The 20009-nt window shown below is 46.6% G+C and overlaps 1 protein-coding gene across 1 annotated transcript in view; it reads right to left on the minus strand.

Moving 5' to 3' along the window:
* Positions 1 to 20009, minus strand: part of WDR27 (WD repeat domain 27) — a 247483-nt gene that overhangs the window by 178095 nt on the left and 49379 nt on the right. Inside the window, exons 18-22 of the mRNA XM_023198152.2 lie at positions 19800 to 19889; positions 14701 to 14822; positions 13185 to 13318; positions 11278 to 11375; positions 9818 to 9939 (exon numbers count right to left, since the gene is read on the minus strand). Coding sequence (XP_023053920.2) covers positions 9818 to 9939; positions 11278 to 11375; positions 13185 to 13318; positions 14701 to 14822; positions 19800 to 19889 — 566 coding nt within the window. The remainder of the gene's footprint in view (positions 1 to 9817; positions 9940 to 11277; positions 11376 to 13184; positions 13319 to 14700; positions 14823 to 19799; positions 19890 to 20009) is intronic.

Here is a 20009-nt window from a genome sequence, read left to right on the forward strand (position 1 = left end):
TCACGTGTGCAGTGTCAGGTGTGTGGCGTCAGGTGTGCGGCGTGTGGCGTCAGGTGTGCAGTGTCAGGTGTGTGGTGTCACGTGTGCGGCATCAGGTGTGTGGTGTGTGGCGTCAGGTACGCTCTGGATCTGAGGACAAAGAACACCCACAAGAACCTTCCGGATGTGCAAAAGGAGATTCGAAACTCACCAGAGTGCAGCCCCTCATGCGCCTCTCTCAAGCTCGAGGGACTTAGCGAATGAAAGGCTCAGGTCCACTCGGAACTCCTTAGGGAGCCGGAGGGAGGCTGGGCTGTGCGCTGGCGCCATCCCCCATCCCCCTCAGCCCAGCCAGGGACATACAGGACCTAAATGGAAAACGGCCGCCAACCGTTTCCAGGGAGCCAGGTGACCTGCCAAGTTCTCTAATAACTAAAGAAAACTTCATTAATTTGATTAGAAATAAAAAGGATAAAGTAACCAACTTAATTAACTAACTTTCCCATGAGAGTCTGACAACCACCAAGAAGAGAGCTCAGCTGACCGTCAACTACAGAGCCCTGGCTGTGGCCTGTGACGGATGCCTGACCCACGACACACGTGAGCCACAGCCATGCAATCCCCATGGGATGAAAAACTCGAGACGTGTGTCCATGCGGCCCCAGGTAGATGGCACGAGACCAGGAACACGAGTTCCACCGAGTCAGAGCACGGGGAGTATAAGAGCAGCCGTCCCACATCCTGGCTGGGCGGCCAAAGGTGGCAGCCCTTACCCTCAGGGCCTGGCCCATCCACCGAGGGGACCTGTCACCAGGTAACGGGGCAGGGACTGTCCTTACGGAGGGTCAGCATGGGGTTCTCATTCAGACACACCTCCTGACTGCTGCGGGCCTCGGGGAGGAGATCGGCCTGAGCAGAGACCGCTGCAAGTCCACGCCTGCCTCCTTGTCCTTCCTTCCCCGGGGGACTGACTTTAGAGACCCTGATGGTTCAGCCTAGAGCTATCAGGAGACCCTACAAGCAGGGGGCCCATAGCCTGTCGACAACTGAAGGCTGAACACACAGGCCGTAAAGCCAGTTCATATAATTTCCACAAAAATGAAACTCATTTTGACTTTTAACATCTAATGAGACCGATGGCATATTAATACATAAATAAGGACGGTCTCGGTTAGCTCGCTTACGTTTTCTTGTCCCTGACACAGTGGAGCGGCGGGTTTGGAAACACTTGCCCAAGAGCAAAATGAAGTATGGGGTTCACGCCCGCTCAGTGGCTCCAGAACAACGCCATCAGGCCGGGATGACTTTCCTGCTGCCGTGTCTAGTGGTTTACTGGAAATACCGAAACAGCACTTACCAGTCTAAAGTTTATTTAGTAATAATAGTTATAAAAGTTTTTTTGAGTCAAGAATGTAGGAAAATAAAAAGCCATCTGATGCTCCAATGAGTAAGTGTATGACAATACCTACAAATGCTTTCTACGAATTACCTCCTACTATTTCCTACTATTTACACAAAGCACATCCTCCTCCTTCAAATGCTAGTTAAAAGTTTTCTTCTCAGTTTTTTTTAATTTTTTTGAGACAGAGTCTGGCTCTGTCACCCAGGCTGGAGTGCAGTGGCGTGATCTCAGCTCACTGCAACCTCCGCCTCCCAGGTTCAAGCGATTCTCCTGCCTCAGCTTCCCAAGTAGCTGGGATTACAGGTGCCCACCACCACACCTGGCTAATTTCTGTATTTTTAGTAGAGACAGGGTTCACCATGTTGGTCAGGCTGATCTCGAATTCCTGACCTCATGATCCATCCACCTCGGCCTCCCAAAGTGCTGGGATTGCAGGTGTGAGCCACCCTGCCCAGCCTACTCTGATTTTTTTTTTTTCTTGTCCAAAGCTGGGGAGTCATGCTCTACAGACCATCAATTCTCACCAGATGGGTTTTATTTAACCCTATATATCATGATGACTTACTTTCCAACCTGACTCTGGCATAACATTACAAGACAAGGAAGAAAATCCAAATATTTTACCCTAAAACACGTTTCTTTGCCGTATCGTGAAACGGCCCTGCAAAGCTGTCCTTTGTGGGGGGAAAATGTGCCTCTGGGAAGAATCTCTGTTCACATAGCTAGATTGCTTTCTTCCAAGCCTCCCAATCCTAAAGAGATTAAGACTCTAGCACTTTTTAAAGGTCTGAGTAGGAAATATTTGTCACCTATTGTCTCTAAGGGCAGCCACTATGAGACTTCAAAAGAACCTTGATCTCCAGAATCTTGTATCTTAACCTGAACATGTCCTTTCTACTGATCCCAGGTCTTCAGAGAAACTCAACCAATTGTCAACCAGAAAATGTTTGCATTTACCTAGAGCCTGGAAGTCCCCCCACACACCCACCAGCTTTGAGTTGTTCCCCCTTTCTGGACCAAATTCATGTATTTCTGAAATGTATTTGATTGATGTCTCCTGCCTCCCTAAAATGTATAAAACCAAGCTGCGCCCCGACCACCTTGGCACACGCTCTCAGGACCTCCTGGGGGCTGTGTCACGGGCCAAGCTCACTCATATTTGGCTCAGAATAAATGTCTTCGAATATTTTACAGAGTTTGACTCTTTTTGTCAACAGACATATTGTGTCATGAGGAAGCCTGGGCTTCAGTGTAGCCATCACCCAAATATTGTACACGGTACCCCTTAATTTCTCATCCCTCACCTCCCTCCCACCTCTCACCCTCCGAGTCTCCAGTCTTTTATCCCACCAAGTCCATGTGTGCACAATATTTACCCCACCTATAAGTGAGAACATGGGATTTAACTTTCTGTTTCTGAGTGGTTTAAGACAGTGGCCTCCAGTTCCAACCACTGGAGCTGCATAAGACCTGATTTCATTCTTGTTATGGCTGAGTGGTGTTCCACCGTGTGTCTGTGTCACATGCTCTTTATCCATTCCTCTGTTGACAGACGCTTAGTGTGATTTCACAACTTTGGGGTTGTGACTCGTGCTGCAGTAAACACACAACACTGCAGGTGTCTTTTTTATGCAACGATTTCTTTTCCTATGGGTCAGTGCCCTGTCGTGGGATTTCTGGATCCAATGGTAGTTCTGTTTTTAGTTCTTTGAGAAATCTCCATACTGTTTTCCATAGAAAAAATTAGCTCTAATTTGTACTAAGTTAGACTCCCACCCACAGTGTCTAAGCGTTCCCTCTTCTCCACATCCTCGCCAACATCTGCTGATTTCTGGTGCAAGATGAAACTCTTGTTCGAGGCTTCACTTGGAATCTAGAATAAACACACATGTAGCTGCTTCTCTCACGTCACCACCAGGGAAAGCCAAAGGCTGAGAGCCCTGGAGTGCCCACGCCAGCAGCAGGTCTTGTGGGTAAACGATGGCCCAACTGAAAAAGGAAGGCAGATCCAACGGTTGTAACTCAAATAGGCCCCTTAAAACTGCCAGGATTGGGCTTGGACTAAGCAAGCAATTTTTGAGCACTGACTGTATGCTAGTAAGGGATGGCTCTGACCTCAAGGTGAGAATCTCACAGGTGAGAGGATTAACCACACATCATTCTGAATGCACTGATGAGCCCTGGAATGGCAGTGTAGGCACAAGACCAAGTAAGGGGCCGAGTCCAACTACTGAGAGGCCAGGGAGGCCTCCTGGGGAGGTGGTGGAGACTGAGCCTGGACAGTCGGGCTTGCCTGTGACCCAGGCCACAGAGCAGAAGCACAGAGTGCTGCTGGTGGATGCTCAGCTCCACCTTCTGAGAGCCCTGGGCTGAAGTGCCGGGGACCAGGCCTGAAGGGGTCAATCCTGTGTCTCAGAGTCAGCCCCGTTCACTGGGCTCATCGTCAGGCGGGTGCAGTCGGGAAGCCAGTGTGGAGCCTCAGCTGCTCTGTGGGGTCAGAGCTTAGGTTCCGGGGGTGCCTGCTCAGATCTCACGCCGGCACCCCCACTCCGTCTGGGGCTCTGGGGGGATGAGGATGCCCCATGCTCCATGTTCATGATGCTGCGACTCTGAGGACAGAGCCCGCCTCTTCTCGGCAGGTAGAGCACGTGTGTCACACAGGAGCAGGCCCCGATGCCCTCCTGTGACTGTCCAGGCCATCACAGAAGCCGACTGGGGCATGAGAGAATGGCCCAGCCCAGCAACCCGGGCTTCATGTGGGCCCACCGCTTGAGACTGGGTCTGAGGCATCACCAAGGACACTGATGGGGTCAAGACACAAGAAGGCGGCACAGGGTCTGCATGCAGCCTCGGGCTTTTATCCTAAAAGCTGCTGGGGCCTCTGAAGAACTGACAATGAAGATAAAAATGACCTGGATGGGGTTTTGAAGGCACAGGTCAACAGCGGAGGGTGATGGGCAGAGACAAGCCTGTGGGGACAGTTGCTGGGGAGCAACTGCAGGCTGCAGGTGGGACAGAAGATGGCAGTGCTAGGCCTCCCACACCTGCACCTATGTGGGTGCAGTGTCACCTTCCTGAGGTCTGCACACCCACAGAGGTTGAGAGAGGGGCTGTGCTGCGTTAAGCAGGGTGGGTGCAGAGGCACCAGCCGAGGGGTGCCGCATTGCCTGTGGGGCTTGGTGCTAAACACAGCAGGCTGTGCTGGGCTCCTGCTGCCTTCTCTGGGCTACACAGTGGGTGGTAGGGGGTCAGGCCCAGGCCCCTCCTGCTGGTACAGCTGTCTCCTCCTCCTTCAAGGCTCAGCCCAGGACCACCTCCTGGGGAACATCTTCCCTGCCCCCACCTTGTTCAGATGCCCCACAGACCACTCGGTAAACTGAATACACTTCCTGCCTCTGACCCAGAAGGTGATCCTGAGGACGACATCGCGACGCCTTCCGCACGAGTCCGCACCGAGTCCGCACCGTGCAGCTTAGACCGCACTCACTCCGCATCCGAGTAAGCAGATGAGGCCATTGCCCCACAACAGGGCACTTCCGTGCCGAAACGGTCGCCCTTCACTGCAGTGTTTTTTGGACACACAGAACCAGCCCTTCAAGAAGCCGTGCGGTCATCCAATGTGTAAAACAGATCAAGGCAGAAGTCTCCCGGCGGACTGGGCATAAGGATGCTCTGCTGTGGACGCCAACGGCACCCCTGGGCAGTGCCAGTGCCTCCGAGGAGCTGCAAACCTGGACTCTAAAGAGTCCTCACTACAACACATCAGCAGCTGCCCTTCTCCTGACGGCACATTTCTCATTTCCTCGTAAGAAGAGCTGAGTTCTGATCTGAAAGGCCACAGTTGCCGTCACTCATGACCGGTCCTCCCACATCACTGTAATTCATAACAGTCCTCCTCCACGATTTCCTCGATAACTCCTCACCATCATCACTGCTGATTTCTAACATGTATTTAGAACCAACAATGCTCATTACAGTAAATTACATGGGACAAGAATGAAATCTGATGCTTTAAGTCTTGAAAATAAATGTATCACAAACAAGCCAACAAACTATAAACACCTTTTCTAAAAACAAATCTTAATTATGCTACCAATTCACTTCCTGTATCTTCATTCTCCAAGTGAATACTATTTTAGGGCTTGAAGTATTCTAAAAAATCTAATATGCTGCTTCCAATACAACATATTTTAAAAGCCAGAAAAAAGTTAAATGTAAACACAGTCTCATCTGGTTCCTCATGTCTCCTCAGTTATTGAAATAAAAGATAATACCCAAAAGAAGCCAAAATGAAATCAGCACTAGAGGAAGAGAGGAAAATCAGGTATGAGACTGTGGAATTTGCCATGTTTGCTGTCCGGAGGCTCCCAAGGCGCCAGGCCCAGCGCCTCCGTCCTCCTCCCTTGGCGGTGTGCACGGGGAGCCTCCACAGTGACCAGGCAGGTGCACTTCGCACATGCTAAGAGATTTACATACATTTAACCCTTTAACAGAGAAAAGCTTTATATACGCAAAACATTAGAAACTCTTCTATTATGAAATGGGAACAGACAGGAAAGGAAACAAAATTGCAAGATCACACCAAATAGCATCATATCATTTTCCCAAATGATTCTCTTGAAATTAGAAAATTGGTTAAATTAAAAGAATTATCTTCACCATTATCTTAAACCTCGCATGTTATTTTTTAAGTTATAAATTAGAAAGCACTGAAAACTTCGAAATTATATTTTGCATTTGCAACCTAAACATCTGAAACAATTTAAAACAAATTTGGGAACTAAATTGAAAAAAATCTCAGACTGAGCTCTAATAGGCCAAGTTTTAATCTAGACCAAGTTTCATGGCTCTGTCATAAACCCCATAAAGAAAAGAACAAAAAGAGAAAGAAAATAGGGATTTATAATGGCAATGCTGACAGACCATTTTCCAAACACCAAAAATAAATTATAATTGGCTTTGCAATGACCACCTTTAATAAGAGTCATGCACAACCAATACAAAAATTAAATAAACTAGGAAATATTTTTTCTAATAATTGACAATGTTTGAGACAAGAAGCAGCAAGTGTCAAAAAGCATGGTAAGAAATATGTTTTAAATGTAAAATTGGCTGGGAGCAGTGGCTCATGCTTGTAATCCCAGCACTTTGGGAGGCCAAGGCAGGCAGATCACCTGAGGTGAGGAGTTTGAGACCAGCCTGGCCAACATGGTGAAATCCCCTCTCTACTAAAACTACAAAAATTAGCCAGGCATAGGGGCACATGCCTGTAATCCCAGCTACTTGGGAGGCTGAGAAAGGAGAATCGCTTGAACCCAGGAGGCGAAGGTTGCAGTGAGCCAAGATCACGCAAGTGCACTCCAGCCTGGGCGACAAGAGCGAGACCTCACCTCAAAAACAAAAAAATGTAAAATTTACAACATGAAAGAAACTACACGTATAAGATTCATTTATCTTCACAACTGAAATTTTTAAACTCAAGAATGACGATATTTGGGAAATTTAGCCAATTCTCACTTAACTGTATTATCTGAAGACTCACAGACTTTAGAAAAACTGACCAGATAAACAACTACATAACATCTCCGGAGAGACTTTTCTTGTTAGCAATCTTTAGATAAATTTTTATACACTGCATTTTGAGAATAATACATCAACAAATTTTAAATACTATTTGTCAAACTTTAACCTCTGCAATCTACATGCTGACGAGTCTTTTTAAGAAACCATTTTTTCTCTAGATTTACATCTACTTTCTTGTACAAAGAATCAAATCCTTCGCTTTCTGTTGGTAATAGCAAGTCACAGTTCAATTCGGCGCATGTCAAGTGAGCAGATTCCAGGTTCTAGGTACTACCAAGATCAGACACAAAGATGGTGCAAACCCTAGTCTGCACTCAGGTATCTTAAAGTCAAATGTCTTTGCGTGGAAGTTTCACTAAATAAATTTAGTAGGTCAGACTTACAGTTTAACATTCTACATCCAAATATTAGCTTTGATACCTCATTAAGCTGCACTTGAATTTAAAAGGAATCATAATACCTAAAAAATAAGATGGGTTGGCTGGGCGCAGTGGCTCACGCCTGTAATCCCAGCACTCTGGGAGGCTGAGGCGGGCGGATCACGAGGTCAGGAGTTCAAGGGCGGATCAAGGCCAACATGGTGAAACTCTATCTCTACTAAAAGTACAAAAATTAGCCAGGCGTGGTGGCACGCGCCTGTACACCCAGCTACTTGGGAGCCTGAGGCAAGAGAATCGTTGGAACCTGAGAGGCGGAGGTTGCAGTGAGCTGAGATCATGGCACTGCACTCCAGCCAGGGCGACATAGCAAGACTCCATCTCAAAAAAAAAAGAAGAAGAAAGAAGAAAAAATAAATAAGATGGATATTAGGCTAACAATCATTTTAAAAGTTAATGACTCAATTCTTAAATTCATTTAAAAGCCCAGAAATATATAAAATCTAATAATCAAATCTTTGCCTAATCTTGACAGATCTTACTGTGAAATTAGTAGCATCAGACCATGGCTCTCAAATACCAACAGTGCTGCCTATTCTCATTGTAAATTACCAAACTGACTTCTTTTTCCTTCACAGCTTTCCCAGAAAACATAGAAACCTGGAGTATTACACACAGCACTGATTCAACTAATTCGCACTTGGTTTGTGGAGTATGCCATTTTAATAGCCTCATAAAGAAGTTACAGAATTCTTCAAAGGGATTCCTTCATTCATCTGACAGACCCACTGCACAGTGTTTAAAAACATGTTTGCTCTGGTTTATATGCAGGAAGCGTCTAAACAAAAAGGGAAAACGCAGAAGAATAATCTTTTCTCCAACAACTCTCTGCAAGCTGATATTTCCATGGTGTTATTCAAACCAGAAAAGCCTTCTCCTACTGAAACTTGAAACGTCCTGTTGATGAACTGGGTGGTGGAGGGGTGGAAGATTAAAAGGAAGGCAAGACAAAGATGCCTATCAGAGCCTTTAAACCCTCCCTTCTCCAACCAAGGCTGCCCCACAGGGAGGGCACGGAGGTCGGCTTCGCCTCCCCAGGCGTCTTCCTGACCTCCAAAGCTCTGACTACCCCACACTGCCAAGTCCCTGGATCTGCCTCTCTGAAGAGCCATCCAGACTGACATGTAGGGAGATCATCTTCCTGGACACAGAGCCTCTGAATCCCGGGGTCTCTCCTGCTGCACCCATTAACAAAGTCTTCCTGTGGCCCTGACACCTCCATCTCCCCTTTATCCCGAAGAGATGCAGGAACAAATCTGCTTCAATGTAATTTAACTTAACAGCCTGGAATCTTCGCTCTTTCCAATTTGAACTGATTAAAAAACTTTATAATCAGACCATACCTGTCCTGTTAAACAGAAATTTAAAGACTCAAAATGTGGGCCGGGCATGGTGGTTCACGCCTGTAATCCCTGCACTTTGGGAGGCTGAGGCAAGCTGATCACGAGGTCAGGAGTTCGAGACCAGCCTGGCCAACATGATGAAACCCCGTCTCTACTAAAAATACAAAAAAAAATTAGCCGGGCATGATGGTTCACGCCTGTAATCCCAGCTACTCAGGAGGCTGTGGCAGGAGAATCGCTTGAACCCAGGAAGCAGAGGTTACAGCGAGCCGAGATCGTGCCACTGCACTCCCGCCTAGGTGACAGAGTGAGATTTTCTCTCTCAAAAAAAAAAAAAGGTGCAAAATGTGTTAACCTGTGGATAACAAAGTCTGTTTAACCAATGTTGCAATACTTCACTTAGCAAAATGATACCCTGAATCATAATATAAATGCCAGAGGCATTGTAAGTTAAATCCTTGACTTGGAAAACCTTTCCGGGCATATCAACAACCAAAATTACAGTTTTAGTCCTAAGAAATGCAGTTTTGTTCCCAAGACTTAGACCCCTTTTTGGGTAACCAACTATCTCTTGAACTGTGCAGTTATCAGACAATGAACCCATCAAATGTCTCTCCTGTAACGCCAACCCTTGAACCCATCGCTATGGATATTTGTAAACTTTGTCTCTGTCAAAATGGACTGGCTGTTTCCAACAGCCTCCACCTTCAAAAAAAGCTATTGATTTAGCAAGGCTGCCCCACAGGCCATAGAACCAATGTGTCTACCACACAATCCACTATTGCTGAAAATATGCAACCCTATCAAGTTCTATGTGAGAATGTTTTCCTAGTAAAATCTTAGTATAAGCCCATAAAATAGTAAAACACAAAAGTACAAAACGTAACATTCAACATGATACTAAAGTATCTCCCAGGGCCAAACGTCGAGGCTTCGAATAATTAATGATCGATAAAAGTTAACACTGAATTTGGTAGCAAACACTGCTAAAACGGCATCATACATTTGTACCTGTGAAATGCTTTCAGCACATAGTTGTACAGATGATGTATATTATCCAAAAACTGACTCACTTTATTTTGGCAGATTTGATGGACAGGCCGTGAGTGGGCTTCTGCTATCACCGCTGCACTGCAGCCGGCGTTGAGGTCGAACACTTCCACGGTCCTGTTCCGGCCAGCTGTGAGAACGATGTCTGCGATAATCCAGTTAGGGAGCCCTCTCAACGCTCGTACCCATGGGGAAGGGACAGTCCCTCTCTTTTACTAATAAAAACTTTGGAATATTAGAAGACTCAAGAATGAACGACTAGTTAAGAATTTCTGAAGTTCCGCCTGAAACGTCCTGAGCCCAGTCCAGCCCCACCCCATCTGGCCCCAGGCATTGGCAAGAGCAGGTGGGCGGGGGTAGGGGGCTGCTTAGGGAAAGGGAGACAGTGCCTGTTTTGAAGTGGGAAGCTTGAGATACGTGGTATTTGAGATGTCCATGAAACACCCAAATCGGATGTCAAATAATTGAACATGTAGACACTGCACTCAGAAGAAAGGACTGAACTAAGACAGACCCACAGAGTGGGTGACAGCACCTGGGGCAGGTCTCACGAGGGGAGACACAACCCAGACAGTGCCATGTTGGCAGGTGACCGTGACATGCTTCATAAACTTGACTTATGAGGAGCAATGTATACATTGAGGGCTCATGTGACCACCAGCACCCCCCAACCCTCAATGCTCAGCCCTGAATGCTGCAGTAATGAGTATATGTGGTGGGAACACAGGTGCACGGGAGTCAAGAGACCCGTAATGCTGGTGTTAGCGCTGGACTACTCTTCACTCTAGTATACTTGTATTCCAGACACCATCATTTAAGCTAAAGTAATCCTAATGACATATTTCTTACTTCTGCTATGTATTTTAGCACCAATTCTAGTATGAAATTACCACATTTCTAACTAAAACATACTACAACCTCCTACCACTTTATTTTAGTTCAACTATAAAACCCTCCAATAGAGTTCAACTTGGGCTGAACTTTGAGTAAATTAAAACTTTATACAATGAATTCCTAAAGATCTGGAGCTTTTCCCCTAAATAAATTAAAATCAACTTTGAAAATTAAAAGCAACGGTGTTAGCCATAAAAATCTCAAAAATTAAAGTTCTGGATTCCATTTCATATTATTTTGAACAGCAACAACTATGACGTTTGCCAGCTCTGCAGATGAGATAGAACAACTAAATTACTAGACATTAGTCAACAAAGTCCAGAGCAAAAGTGCCAGGTCAGCCCACCTGCTGGATGGCATGAGCTATGCGGCACTCAGGTTTCTTTTTCCTTTGAGGTCCTTTCTGAATATTGAGATGAATTATTAACACGTACAATTAATACAAGGACAGCGAGCTCCATGAGAAGGGTCCCTGCATTCCCAGAGCCTCACACAATGCCTGACACTCATGAGATGCTCAGCACACACCTCTGCCAGAGGAATGACATGCAGGGTGTAAAACCCTACCAGGATCTGGGAGAAAGGATACGGGAATAAAAGTCGTTGACTGCCGATAGACTGGTCATGTCTACTGCACCGGTCATGGAGAGCCTGCAAATCATCTTGGACTTGCTCTTCTGTTTATATCTGGAAGAGAAAATCAAGATGATCAATCTTTTTGCTTTCCTTCCACTACACTAAATATCTTATGTTTAAAAACATTAAACATGAAAAGAAAGTTTTCATATCACTTTAAAAGTCGCATTTTATGATACTGAGGGAAAAAGTGAATTAGCTACCTTGATTTTTCTTTAGGGAAAAAAAAACCTGTTTTTCTTGTTAATCTAATTATTTGTGGTGATTTCTGACATACGAAAGATCCCCCACCTCCTTCTCCTTCTTCAGTCTGTGGTCAAACGCACCAGCCTTTTACTATAGGGTATTTCCGTGTATGCTTAGAAAAACCTGCTCATCTCCTGCTACATATAACTGAACACATGCATCAGCTTCGCTACCTCCCGAAACCCAACTGAAGTGGCTGCAAAGTGATCTCTAAGGGAAAGTCCCGCAAGATCAGAAAGAGGAGGCAAGAACAAGAAGAGAAGCCGCCAACTCTCAGGGTCAAAGGGCTGCGCCAGCCCAGACGAGAAGCCTGTGACGTAAGCTGACCTATGAAGCTCGCTCCCGGTAAGTAAAAATAAACTTTAGGCCAGGTGTGGTGACTCACGCCTGTAATCCCAGCACTTTGGGAGGCCGAGGCACACAGATCACGAGGTCAGGAGTTCAAGAGCAGCCTGACCAACATAGTGAAACCCTGTCTCTACTAAAAGTACAAAAATTAGTCAGATGTGGTGGGGGCGCCTGTAATCCCAGCTACTCGGGAGGCTGAGGCAGGAGAATCACTTGAACCCAGGAGGCGGAGGTTGTGGTGAGCCAAGATCTCACCACTGCACTCCAGCCTGGCGACAGAGCGAGACTCCATCTCAAAAACAAACAAACAAACTTTAGGACTGAAAGTACCAGGTATCTCTGAAGACAAGGCTGAGGGAGGGGCCACAGGAGGGGGCCGCTGGGTCCTGGAGCCCTTCCTCTGCGTACAACCTGCCCTAGCACAGGCCAGAAGTCACTCCTGGGAAGCTGTGACATGGGACAGATGAGAGTGGGGACGCTCTCACTGAGACCAGGGATTCCTTGCAAGCCCGTCTATTGGCTGGGAGCTCCAACCCTCTGCAGGTCCCAACCCGACGACCCTCCATGAGAGAAGCAGCAGATGCGGTGCCCATTCCGACCGCAGGGCACTCGCCCCAATTAACAAACTGAAGTCACACATCTCAGAAACATAACTTTGATTAAGAAAGGTGTGCTTATGTTACACTCAAAAAAAAAAAAAAAAAGACATGAATACATAGAGATACAGCAAAAATATAAAACTACGACCAAGAAGCAAACACACCAATCTCAAAAGGAGGGAAAAGGGAAGCGGACAGGACTGGGAGACAGGTTCCTAATTCCCGCTGTAATATTTTATTTATTTAAAAATTCTGGAAAACAAAGACAGTGAAATGTTAATACTTGTCCAAGCTAAGTGTAGCTAAGGAGATATTTATTATTCCCCATATATATGAATATATTTGAAATAGTTCATAATTTAACTTTGTATTATCAATAGTATTTGTCCCACATAACATCACTTCAATAGCTGCAGAGCCGAGAAAACTGAGGTTTCTCAAATCCCCCAGATTCTCGCATTCTGTCATGCCAAAGGCCCCGCACGCAGTAATACAAGGTTTAAAATGCATTGGATCTGGATAATTCCCTCTCATCAGGAGTTCAGTGATATGAGGTCATTATTAAATTTGGGGCAACTTTTTAAAATGTAAATACCTTTTCAACATCACATTATTGAAACGGCTTCCTCTGATCTAAAACTAATGCACAGGGTGGAGGGGTGCCTACCTCTTCATCTCATCTTTGCAAGAGTCAATGTGATACTTCAGTAGCTGAAATTCAGGGCCAGAAGATAACAATATAAAGGCATCTATATAATAAAACTGTGCAGACTGTATCGGTTTAGAAAACATGTCTCTGCCCTGTAATGCAAATCAGTAATTATTGTCAATATGATAAATGTTAACAAACACACTATTGCTCTAAACATAAAATTATTTCTTCTTAAAACCCAACATCTATTTATTATAAATGTGTACATATACTTTGTTAGACCCCATCTACAATTTTTGCTTCTGCCTACTACTTCTGAAAGGTATTATGTGATTAAAATTGTACTGTAATGAATGCTTTGAATTCCAGCCATTTAACAACTTTAAAAGAATTGAAACTTAGCAGTAAACATACTAAGTAGTAAGGATTTTATTAAAGCTGAAATTTAAACTGTTTTAAAGTGTAGTTCTGAGGTGTCTGCTCTCACATGTAGACCTCACAACCAAACATGTTACGACACAGAGCAAGCTGACGGCATCCACAGCTCTCAGCAAACTACTTCCTGAAGCTGCTGCCAAACGCTTCGCCTTTGGAGAGGCCCTGGGTCTTCCTGACCTTCCTTTCTTGTCTTTCTCACCTTCAATCCCCTTTCTGTAAAAGACCCATAGAAAATAAATGCCAGGATCTTTGAAAATGCGACTGCCTTTTATGTTATGCTCTTTGCAAGTCGCCTGCTCATAATTTCGTGATCTGAAGGTGAGTTTCCTCCCACTTTCCCTTTCTTTCCCTGTCCTAGTCATAAGGTTATCATCTTCCTGTCTCTCCTTTCCTGTTCCACTCCCAAATGATCTCTTGTAAGTTCATCAAAACAAGTCACTCTTCTTCCTAAAATATACTTCCCCCACATAATAGCCCCTTGGCCATTTTGCTTCTGGTCTACGCAATCACATTAAATCAATATTTTAAATTCTTCAAATGTTTCAGTATTAATCATGTGGCATTCGCAGACCATCAAAAAACATAAGGATAGATTTAAGCATATGAATGTATGCGTGCACGTGGCAAGTATGTAAGTGTGCGCATGTGTATGCACCTACATGTGTGTGCCTATTGTGTGCATCTGAATATGTGGCAAGTATGTAAGTGCACGCACGTGTATGCATCTATATCATGTGTGCCTATGGCACGTGTGTGAATATGTGGCAAACATGTAAGTGTGCGCATGCATATGCATCTATATGCGTGTGCCTACTGTTTGCGTGTGAATATGCAAGTGTGCACATGTGTATGCATCTATATGCGTGTGCCTATTGCGTGCGTGTGAATATAGACATGTAGACACACATTTAAGAAACTAATCAATAACGTTTATTGCATTGAAGCAATAACTTTTAATCAATAACTTTTTTAAAGCAAACTCTTGGCTTATGTCCCTATCCTCATCTCCTGTTAAGGTAAAAGAATGAGACTTTTGAGAAGCTCTCAGCTCCTTTGGAAATGACTGCCCACGGCAGAGGTGACTGTCCATTACCAGAAGCAGTGCCAGCTCTGCCCCACGAGCTGACCACACCCGCAGGGTCCCATCCTGGGCCGCAGACAGCAGCCACCTCCGGTCCTGGCTCCAGCACACGGTGTTCACCGCCCCGTCGTGACCTAACAGGAATGACCAGAGAGGGTGACTATTTCTACTATTAGTATCAGTTTGGACTGAGTGCTACTTATCTGGTACTTTCATACAACACAACCGGAACAGCATTTTTCAAGTAATAAGGGGCGCGCCAGGAGGCTTCTCCTCGCCAGTGTGAGGCTGCAGAGTCTCAGGCCGGGTACACCATCTCCCTTCAGTAGAGACGCAATGTGGCTTCTGAAGGCAGCTGCTCTAAAGCCTCGCGTTCCATTTTTTTCAACTTTTATTTTAGATTCAGGAGGTGCAGGTGTGGGTCTGTTAGGCACAACAACAAACTGTGGTGCTGAGGTTTGGAGTGTAATCGAATGCCTCGGCCGGGCAGTGTAAAACCTCGCATTTCTTAAACTAAGAAATTCAACATCATGTGTGCATCTGTGAGTGTATGTTATCAGACAAGAACATGGTAACAGTTAGTATTATAAACTACAGTATAGAAATCTGTGGACTCCACGATAATGCATCGTATTTTAAAGAACTGCCATCAACGTTGACGAAAAAAGTGAAAAAAAAAATCCCCGAGCACACACATATAAGTCAATCATTTGTTGTAACAGATTTGAAAAGTTTTGTCTAAACCCACAATGGCTGCTTGGGTGCTGATTTCTGAGAGCGCCGATGCTGGTCTTCAGGTGTCTAAATGTCGGCAGGGTGAACCGCTCTGATATGAAACTAAGGTAGGCGACGAGGCAAACAGCCTTTATTTCACACACCTGTAAGAGCTTTTCTGTCCCCCAACCTCATCCTACTCCCCACCTCATCCTACTCCCAGCCTAACCCTGGGGCCCAGGCCCTGAGCCCGCGCTGGTTTCTGGACCTGTCTTGCCTCATAACCCCTAAAACGGCTGTCAGGCCGGGAGGCGTCTTCAGTCTCTCAGCTGCCACCACCTGACGGTTCTAAGAAGCGGCGGACGCAGAGGAAAGGAGAAAGCGAAGACGACCAGGGATGTGCTTCTCCTCAGAGGTCGGCCCTGGAGCAAAAGCCAGGCGTGTGGCACAGTGAGGAGGGCGAGAGGGGAGGAGGTGGGGAGGTGAGGGCAAGGAGAGGCCACGCCCAGCCCTGCAGCCTCTGACCCCGAGCACCCGGGCTGGGACGGCAGGGAGAAAACTGACCGGCAGCCTCAACAAATGACCCCAGACCAGCCCAACAACCCCATTTCACCTCCAGAGCTAAGCACTTTGTGATGAAAATCACAGGGGATGGCTAACCACAACTCCCGAGAAAATTCCTGCTGTAGCCGGGATTTTCCCACGGAGCAGAAGGCCCCTTCCAGCAGTCCTCAGCACAGGAATCACGCAACACAATTTATAGACCAGACAATGAACTGCTATCTCACTACATCACATCTGTCAGGGAACCAGCGTAAAAAGAAGGGAAAACCAGGAAAGACGTAATTATAGGAACATAACTCAGTTCTGCAACAGGACGCCAGGAAACGCAGAGCAGAAATTTACAGGGCAGAAAAACGTGAAATAGCTTTGCTGCCCTCACGTGTAGAGTTCTGGCAGTTTTAGCAAAAGTACAGAGGCCGGTTAAGGAAAGCTCCAAACATTCCTCACTGCTGCTCAGCTAACAGCAGCCGCAAGACTCAAAGGAAAGTCATGTTCATGACTGCCATTAACAGATGCCACCCATGCTGCTTGTACTGGACACCAGTGGTGTCCGCAGCTCCAAACCATCCGAGAATATCACCGGTTCAGACACCTGCTGCAGGGCCTGGTCCAGGCAGCCTGGGCCATAAGGGCGTCCTCCCAGTGGGAAGGGCCTGATGCATCTGCCCAGTGACTGACCTCAGAAGTCACTCCATTACCAGCCGTGCGGCCCACTCACTTCCAACATCAAGCTCAGACCAGCCTCCACTGCCTGACCCACAGACTGTAAGAGGCCGCATGAGGTCACACAGGAGGGAGGGTGAAGTTACTGCGACCCACGCTCTTCCTTCTTAGTGAGTCAGAGAATGTGTTTTTCTAGTCCTTCCCACCTCCTCCTATGAGCACAGCATCTGCTGGGGGCCCAGTGGTCCACTAAGCCACCAAGGCCAGCAGAGGCCCCGGCAATGCAGGGATTGCAAAATGCCGCCTTGTGCTCAGTCCCGACAAGTCGGCCTGGTCCTTCATCTCAAGTGTCAGGACGGACTTCCACTCCCAGGATGAAAACAACGGCAATTCCGAGAACTTGCCAAAGGTGGGATCCCCCTTCTCTCCCAACCTCCAGCCCCAGACACATGCGTGAAGTGCTGTGGCCACAGGGTGCATCAAACACGAATCACCGCAGGCAAGGCCAATCCCACGAAGCAACGGCCCATGGAGGACCACACGGGTGCCTCTTCCTCTCCCCCCACCACCTCCTCACTGCACGGAAGGCCTCCCTCCTCTTTTCAATTGGCCAGTTTCCCCGTGTGGTGTGTGTGGTGAGATGAGGAGCTTCAGAAACAGAGTGAAGCGGATTCTAAAACCCTGTCTAGGTCAAGGGTTTGTTTGTTTGTTTGAGACAGAGTCTTGCTCTGTCACCCAGGCTATAGTGCAGTGGTGCCATCTCGGCTCACTGCAACCTCTGCGGTTCAAGCAATGCTCCTGGATTCAAGCGATTCTCCTGCTTCAGCCCCCTGAGTAGCTGGGATTACAGGCGCCCTCCACCAAGCCCAGCTAATTTTTGTATTTTTTAGCAGAGAAAGAGTTTTGCCATGTTGGCCAGGCTGGTCTCGAACTCCTGACCTCAAGTGATTCATCCACCTCAGCCTCCCAAAGTGCTGGCATCACAGGCGTGGGCCACCACACATGGCCTATGTCAGAGCTTGAGACCTCTGGACCTAGACTTCCTCTGGACGCAGCCCCGCGTTGGGGAAGCAGTCAAGGGTGTGGGGACACAAGCAGCATGGAGGCCAGCGTGTGCAGTCTCCGCTCACAGAAGAGCAGAAGCTGCTGGGTGCAGCTCGAGCCAACCAAAAGCTCAGGAACAGGAGAGACACAGATCTTCACTTCATACTTTGACAAAGATTTCTTTTTTATACAGTTCCACTATCTGTAATGCAGTTTTAGATTTAATCTACCGAAATGCCTGACCCCAGAACTTCACAACGATCACCACTGGCTCCAGGGCACGTACAGACGATGCAGCTCTCCTGCGCGGCGCGCTCAGAACCCGCCATCCCGTATCGCTGAGAATCTGCTCTGTGCCAGGCACATGCTTGGCGGAAGACCTGGGACTCAAGTACCTGTCTTTGGACTAGACACAATGTTTGATAGGAAAAATTCTAAAATCTAAAGCAGAAACACATAACTCCTTTATTAAATTAAATACGGTTGCTCTCAGTGGTTCTCAGGATGGGACGTGCTACCTGACTGTGTGCTCAAAGGCCCCTGAACTCTCCAGAAGGAAATTTGAATTTATACTTATTTGTCCCAGATCATAATGGAAATAAAGACACTCATTTTTCTGTGTTCTGGGCAGGTGCTGCGAGACCAGTCACATTTTCAACGTCGAGTGATGTCACTATTAAACATTACACACCCAAAGTGAAATGATGTGTCTTGTGCAGTTGAGACGGGTAAACGTGGCACTTTTCCCCTACACAGAAACAGAGCAAGTTTTCGTAAAGATGAATTTGAAAAACCACTGCGTTTTCTTAGTTCAGTGAGCCCTTTTTCCAACAATAAAATACACAGGGAAACATCCACGGTCAACAGAACAACCACTCCTATCAATCAACGAAAGAGGCCAGCTCAGGGCTCCCGGGTGCACGGTGAAGGTACTGAGGCTGCCGGATTGATGCAGGGTGGGACCAGGAGCAAGGGGCTCGAAGGGCAAGGGTGGCATCCAGGCCAAGACTGGAGAACTGTGCTCCGCCCAGACCATGCCGGGGCGGCAGCTTTGCTCATGCAGGAGCCGAGTCCAACTCTGCCTGCCCTTGGCGGCCTCCGAGACACGGCCCCGGGCGTTAGCAAGCAGAGGGCGTGAGGCCGGAGTCACTGGGGGTGCTCATCTGCTCCCAGGTGTGGCCCTGCCCAGGCCTGGCTCCCGCTGCCTCTGTCCCCATCTCAGCCCCACCGGGCCCCACCTCCGCATTTCCTAACCACTGCCCTTGGGGTGGTCACGCGACGGGCTGAGTGTCCCATATTCGCAATGCTTGGGATTAGAGGTGTTCTGGATTTCCCATTCTTTCCGATTATGGAATATTTGCATTATGGCAGGTAAGCAACCCTAACCCGAAAATCCGAAATCTGAGATGCTTCAACGGGCATCTCCTTGGTGTTCTGTCGGCACTCAGAGCGTTCTGGATTTCGGGGTATTTGGATTTCAGAATTTTGGATGAGGGATGCTAAACCTGTATAAAACAGAAGGACTAGTGAGATATATTTGTTGTTTCTGTGCTTTGGTTAAAATATCTACCAAGTGTAAGTTCTGAGGCAAGCAGTATCAGGACCCTAACGAAGAGCTGTCAGGTTTTATGGAATTAGAATTAGGAATCAAATACATGTCCCAGTTATGAGTCGAAATGGTCATAATTTTAACACTGTTTCTCTCAGATCTACTTTCAAAAGAAAATAGTTTGCTTTGTTACGTTTATAAAAATCTCTATGTACAAACCCTACTAAATTTCAAAATATATTTCAACTGTATGCCTTTTGATTACATTAATTAAATATATTTCAATTATTTAGGATTCAACCCCTAAAACTCTACATATGATTGGCTCTTGGCCTCCAGGGCACCAGCCACTTCACAACGATCAGTGAGAACAGTGCTGCCACGCTGTTCTCAAGAGTAATGTTTACCCTGTTTGGTTTAAGATCTCAGTGAATCCAGTTTAGACCCCAATTCAAGCTGTGGGTTTGTTCTGCTGATGTCCTGAAGGAAACAAAAGTGTCCTTTAGCAACTGACAACCATGACCTAAGTGAGACCCATCCTTAAGTTCATTCTGACTGAAATTAAGACACGTTTTACCTGAAAACACAGCAGGTGTCCCAGTCAGGCTGGCACCAAAAACAAGTGATAGATGGTTGGACAACCCACAGGCCAGCCACTGCCCATCTCCTATTAAAAGAATTAAAAAAAAGACCTCTTAGAAAAGCCTAATACATAGACAGGAGTCACACTGTAGACAGGAGTCACACTGTAGAAAGGCCTAGTTCACAGGGTCACACTGTAGAAAGG

The sequence above is a fragment of the Piliocolobus tephrosceles genome, chromosome 5 (genome assembly GCF_002776525.5).
Source record: "Piliocolobus tephrosceles isolate RC106 chromosome 5, ASM277652v3, whole genome shotgun sequence".
In the NCBI taxonomy this organism is placed as follows: domain Eukaryota; kingdom Metazoa; phylum Chordata; class Mammalia; order Primates; family Cercopithecidae; genus Piliocolobus; species Piliocolobus tephrosceles.